This window comes from Corythoichthys intestinalis, chromosome 14, assembly GCF_030265065.1.
Source record: "Corythoichthys intestinalis isolate RoL2023-P3 chromosome 14, ASM3026506v1, whole genome shotgun sequence".
In the NCBI taxonomy this organism is placed as follows: Eukaryota; Metazoa; Chordata; class Actinopteri; order Syngnathiformes; family Syngnathidae; genus Corythoichthys; species Corythoichthys intestinalis.
The window spans coordinates 32,514,306-32,520,213 of record NC_080408.1 but is presented as its reverse complement, the minus strand read 5'-3'; the positions used below and the strand labels follow the sequence as shown (position 1 = coordinate 32,520,213).

At 37.0% G+C, this 5,908-nt stretch overlaps 1 protein-coding gene across 1 annotated transcript; it reads left to right on the top strand.

Annotated features, from left to right (window-relative positions):
- Window positions 1-416: 416 nt before the first annotated feature.
- hes6 (hes family bHLH transcription factor 6) lies at window positions 417-5,395 on the top strand. The gene is made up of 4 exons (XM_057857059.1): window positions 417-734; window positions 846-932; window positions 1,036-1,117; window positions 2,076-5,395. Exons 1-4 carry the CDS (start codon window positions 669-671, stop codon window positions 2,543-2,545), a joined length of 705 nt encoding a protein of 234 aa, XP_057713042.1. The 5' UTR covers window positions 417-668; the 3' UTR covers window positions 2,546-5,395.
- The last annotated feature ends 513 nt before the right edge of the window (window positions 5,396-5,908 follow it).

Below are 5,908 nucleotides of genomic sequence, written 5' to 3'. Positions count from 1 at the left end.
TGTATTGTTATTTATTGATTGATTTTATCAAAATGTATTGTTCACTATTACCGTGAATGTATTTTTACGGATTGGATATGACTTTTTTTTTTTTTTTTTTAAATTCATGGAAAAGTAATGCAATTTTAGTCTTTTCTATACTTTATTGTAAGTTGAGCTATATATTTTTTCTTTAATATTAAAAAGGACACAATATTATGCAGCGGTACACTTATATTAATAATTTATAGGCGAATGATACAATTTACAGTGGCGGCAGAGAGTTGGGGGGGGGGGGGGGCGAAACGTTTACGTCTTCCTGGGGGGGCGTAACAGAAAATAATTGAGAAGCACTGTATTAACCCAAATAAATCAACAAATAAGCCACACTGGACTATGAACCGCAGGATTCAAAATGAGGGGGAAAAATTGCGGTTTATAATCCGAATATTACGGTAGTTGGGGCCACACCAGAAAGGACCAGACCCCCGTCCGTGCCCCCCACCATTCATATGCAAATCAAGCGTCATATATACCTACCCAATGTCACCCCCTCCCGGACTAGCACTAACTAGAAGCCAGGTCTGTTGACCAAGCCATCTGTCTCCTCATTGAGGAACTCCAACGTCTTTTTGAGGGTCCAACGAACAACACTTTTGGAGGGATTCTCGTCTATAACTGTGGCAGGAATGGCCCCCGCTCGCAAGCACACACCGACTGACCACTGCACTAGAGGACTCAAGTCTGACAGAAAGGTAAAATTAAATGAAAAGCATAATGATAACGGGGGGAGTGTGGATTTGAGTGTTCGTCTGCTTTTGTACTTGAAGTGTTTTGAGGTGCTTGTCATTATTATGTGTTTCAAGATGAGAAAACCTCTGGTCGAAAAGAAACGACGAGCACGTATCAACGACAGTTTACACGAACTCAGAGCTCTCATGGCGGACACAGAGGTAAAACAAAAAACTTATTATTCATATGAACTGTCCTCTCATTGGCTTTTTAACAATATCAAAGCGAAAGGTTGCTTATATGTGTGAATGTGCCGTGTCCTAGCTCCAATCAAAGATGGAGAACGCCGAAGTATTGGAGATGACAGTCAGACGGGTTGAGAGCATCCTGCAAAACCGGGCTCAAGGTACATTTAAACAATGAATTTAACACGAAATGACGTAGAAAATCGAGGTTGTGTGGTCGTGTTTTCATTCTGGTTTCGAGTATAGCGCCGAATTGCCTGATTCTGTTGGGAGTCTGCCACGCTTCCAAAAATATAGCAAATGTTGCGTTCAAGGCAGCTTGGAATTCGGAGAAATTCGTGTATCCAAAGGGTAGACTAGGACCAGGAGTGCAAAAATTGAATAAATACACAATTAAATAAATTATTAAATGTGTCATTAAATTGCTTCTATTTCAATATTTATTTCATTTTAAGTATATATATTAATATAAATTATATAAAATACAAATATATTAATATAAATATACATTTAATTTAAATATAAGTTATATAACATATAAATGTTAATATAAACGGAAATTGAAATAAATAAATATTGAAATAGAAGCATTTAATTAACACTTTTAATTATTTATTTCATTGTGCATTTATTTAATTGTTGCGCTCCTGGTCTTCCGTAATAGACGACCATGACATTCGCGTTTTAATGACAAAGTGGAATCAGCTCTGTCGTCCCTTTCGTTAACGTTCTTCTACAAGTAGATCACATCTGCTCTAATTTAGGCACTATTCTTTCTTTGTTTTCTTACATTGGTTTAATTAGTTTATTATTGATGCAACAGGACTCAAAAATGTTCAAAGATTACCAATAATTGGATGAAGATGTATCTTTAAGGCAACTTTCACACAAAAATGCCTTCAAGGACATACAAGACTTAAAATTTATCAAAGCTAAAGTAGAAAATCAATTGATACCTTGATTTACGAGTTCAATATGGCTTTTTGAGCCACTCTTATTTAGAAGACATGTTGCTGAGCCACTTGTTTGAAAACCTCCAAGTCTAAGATAAGAGCAAAAATGACCATGCTGCAACTCTGAAGAGCCCTCCATGACTCAATTCTGTTGTGTCGATCATAGACGTCTCCATCCGCCACGATGCAAGAGAGCGTTTCGCAGCTGGTTACATCCAGTGCATGCACGACGTGCACACGTTTGTGTCAAGTTTCCCAGGGTTGGACCCCGATGTGGGGGCTGAGCTGCTCAACCACCTCCTGGAAAGCATGCCATTCCATGGCCAGGAACGCCTCCGGACCACTCCGATGGACACCGACCCCTGCGGCGGTCCCCGGTCCCCGCCGCTGGCGCCCTCGGGTCCGCTGGTGTCCCCGGCCGCCTCGTGCGTGTCCAGTGACGACTTCGTCTCGGACCTGGATGACACCGACTTGGAGCAAAGTCAGGTTTCGCCTGCCAAGGAATCGGAACAAAGTCAGGTTTTTTCGTCAGAGGAGTCGGAGTTGCAGGACGGCGGTTCCTCATCAGAGGAGTCGGAGCTGCAGGACGTACCACCAGGTTTCGGCGCCTTCACATCAATTTGGAGGCCCTGGTAGACTCAAGTGTTTGAAGGAGTCCGTTAGATGCTGTAAAGCACAGGGTTCAAACTTATTATTGTAGCAGGCCATATCCTATACAGCAGAAGAAATCGTATAAAATACCTTTATTGCATTTTAACATATCGTTTAGAATAGTCAATACATTCCGAACTAAACTGCTTACATCAAGGACAACAGAAATCAGAAAATATTTGCTAGAGGGTTTGAACTTGAAGAATTTGGGCAATTTTAAGTTTAACAAGGGCTCTAAATGATTAAGCAATGTTCAAAACAGTTATCAAGCAATTTGATTACCGATTACGTATTGGCGAATTGATTAATTGTTGCACTTTTAGTCATATTTTTAACAACAAACTAAATATGAGCACAAAACTCATGACAGATAGCGACAACCATACTTTATATTGAAGTACAGTACAGTTATTGTTCAATTTGTGGTGAGAAGGGATCTGGTTTTATAAAAAATGCATGTAATTACTGCAAAGAGCAGTGAAATTAAAGTCAATGTTATACAGTTAAACCTGTCAGTTGAAAATTAAATGGGTAGCTTTAATCTTCACATAGATACAGCTTTGACTTTAATTTCCAGATGTAAAGCTTTTACTTTGATAGCAACAGTAAAAAAAATTCAATACCCTTTTAGCTCCCAATTTTCCGCTAAAACATGAAAGTGCAAGATTATTTATACAAAAGACAAATTCTTGGTTATTTAAAGTGACAAATTTGAAATAAAAACTAAAACTATAACATCAATAGTTTTGGGTAAAATCAAACCTGAAACAAAACAAATACATATGGCGGAAAACACTGAGGTGTCTTGAAGTTCAGCTCTGAGACCCCCAATTTGGCCAACTTTCAAAAATGTCCCATATGCATGTGTGATGCATCATTGGAAAGCCTAAAATCTCAATTTTCTGGGGGAAGAAATTTTTTGAACAGGAGGGCATTTAAAAAAAAAAAAAAAAAATTCTAAACAGCAAAACCCTATCTGGGGGCAAGAGCACGCGAGAGCAGAATTACAGACACCATGACTTAACAAATTATGATCACGTACTTACCTTGTTTCGATCCAAAAACTCCATGTAGCATGTATCACTGAGTGTCAAGACACAGCTGTGAATGGCCACAGCTGGATTTTTTGGGGAATTTTATGGGTGAAACATGGTAATATAACAAGCGTCGCGCTGCAGAAATTGCAGACATCAACGAGTGGTCGAAATGTTCTTTTTCATATATTTACCCCTTTAAACATTTTTTAAAATTACTTTCTTTGTTTGGATCGATTATCATCTAACATATCGGGGAAAATGCGAAAGTAACAAAAAAAATACAATTAAGCGTTAGTTATGAGGCAGATATCTGTGACTTTTTTACAGACACCAATTTTTTCTCTCTTACGTAATTTGTTTAAAAGTTTAAAATATGCGAGTGAACAATTTTTTAAAGTCTTTTTTTGTTTTTTTAAACGAAATATTGGACATCGAATAATGATTCAAAGCTAAAAATTACATTTTGAATAATAAATGTAATTGCTTCTTTTTATGGCTGGGTTGAAACAAAAGCGGTTGCGCGACATCTGTAAACGGGGGTTTCCAGGGTAAAAGGGACAAATTAAAAATAGTTCGGGGGCTTAATGGGTATAGACATATTGTTCTATCAAACACAACAGTTCTTTTGGCTTAAAATACAGCATTTTATTTTATAGAGGGTTGCAAGAGCAGAAACTGCTTTTTCAGTCTTGTTTGTGTTTTCCGCCATATATGTACATCAAAGTAAGATGGTAAAATAATATTTCAAGGAAAAAATTGTAACAACCTTTCAGGTCAGATTTCAAACTAGCGACATTCTGGGGACATGGGAGCTGTACATGAGGTTTCTAGAAACTAAACAACCCTTTTGTAAATGTGTGTCTGTCACAGCCGCTGTCTGGATTTCTCACAAGGAACTAAAAGACAAATTGATTCATTAAGAATCACAAAATCTTAATTTGTTGTAGTGGGCCCTACCAATGTTTTGATACCTTAAGTTTGATACCTGTGTTTTACAGCAATGTGTGTTTTATGTAAAGGACTTCTTTTAAAATGCAATATGTAAAGGACTTGTTTTAAAATGCAAATCACTTATTTGTGAGGTCTTAATTTTGAAAGCGTAAAAGTGTCAAATTGTTTATATTTACTTGTTAAACAGGAGTTATATAGAGCAAACTAAGGCACATACTGTAAGTTAGGTAAAACACCAAAGTCAAGGCACCACTGTACTGTATACTGAACTACACAAGCATTTAATTGTATAAGTCGCCGTCAAAAATACACGATCATACCAAGTGATTGGCAATCACTGCTATAGAAAATAGCACATTTTCAACTCTGTAAATTATTTGTTGTGGTGCTAATGTATTTATATGCCTCAAATGACAACGCTGAACTTTTTCAATAAACAGCTTTGTGACAGTTGACTTTTCTCAGAAGTTTGTGACAAACGAGCCCACTCACGACCCTTGTTAGTTAATATTCTGCGGGGTGAGGTGTGAATAATGAGTAGCCAGTGAAGCTTTTTAGAATATTTTATCCACTCAGTAGCTTTGCTATTGTCACCAAGCAATCACTAAAATCAATCTGTCCTTTACATGATTGTTAATGCACTTGTGAAAAATATGTGTGGATCATCATCTCATGTTTGTTGCGGGCCACAGTTTAGTTACGGTTTCATTTTGACTCGTAGGGCAGTTGTCTGTCAGCCACGTCTGCCATGATTAATCAACTAATCAATTATTAAACAAATCAACTATTTCAACAGTCAATCGGTTAGGTGTAGTGTTGACTTCATAGTGAGCTGAATCCTCTTTTTTATAGCCTCTTAATAGCATATATTCTCTTATAGATTTTGATTTGTATTTTTATATATCTTAATCTCTTTAATAAATTGGTGAATAAGCAGAAAATTTTCTCTTTATTGTTCTTAAAGACATTTTCTTTCATAAAAAGGAGAGTATCAAGGAGTCATCGAGGACTAGAGAAATGTCATTTTCATTAGAAACTAAGCCAATGCACGTGATTTACTTTCGCAGATCAAACAAAATTATTTGGTGGGCCTGAGTTTCTGGCCTTAAATTTAATGTAGATGTCGTTGAACAAAGATCAATTTATTTTTTCTAATTCTAAAAAATAAAAGTTAGTAGAACGTCCCGTGGCAAAGTGATTGGGAATCACTGCCCTAAATGATGTTTTCATGCTGCCATATCATTTACATAATTAAAGTTGAAACACCTCCTGAATCCACAATACAACAAGCATAAAAGCGCATGTTAATTGACCGAAGACACACAAGAAGGGACCCCCTCCTGCGGGGCCACAGAATTTC

Excerpts from the sequence above, each read along its gene's own strand:
- hes6 (XM_057857059.1), top strand. The coding sequence starts at position 669 with ATGGCCCCCGCTCGCAAGCACACACCGACTGACCACTGCACTAGAGGA. Across the intron at positions 735-845 it reads GACTCAAGTCTGACAGAAAG|ATGAGAAAACCTCTGGTCGA; the intron begins GTAAAATTAAAT and ends ATGTGTTTCAAG. Across the intron at positions 933-1,035 it reads CTCTCATGGCGGACACAGAG|CTCCAATCAAAGATGGAGAA; the intron begins GTAAAACAAAAA and ends GCCGTGTCCTAG.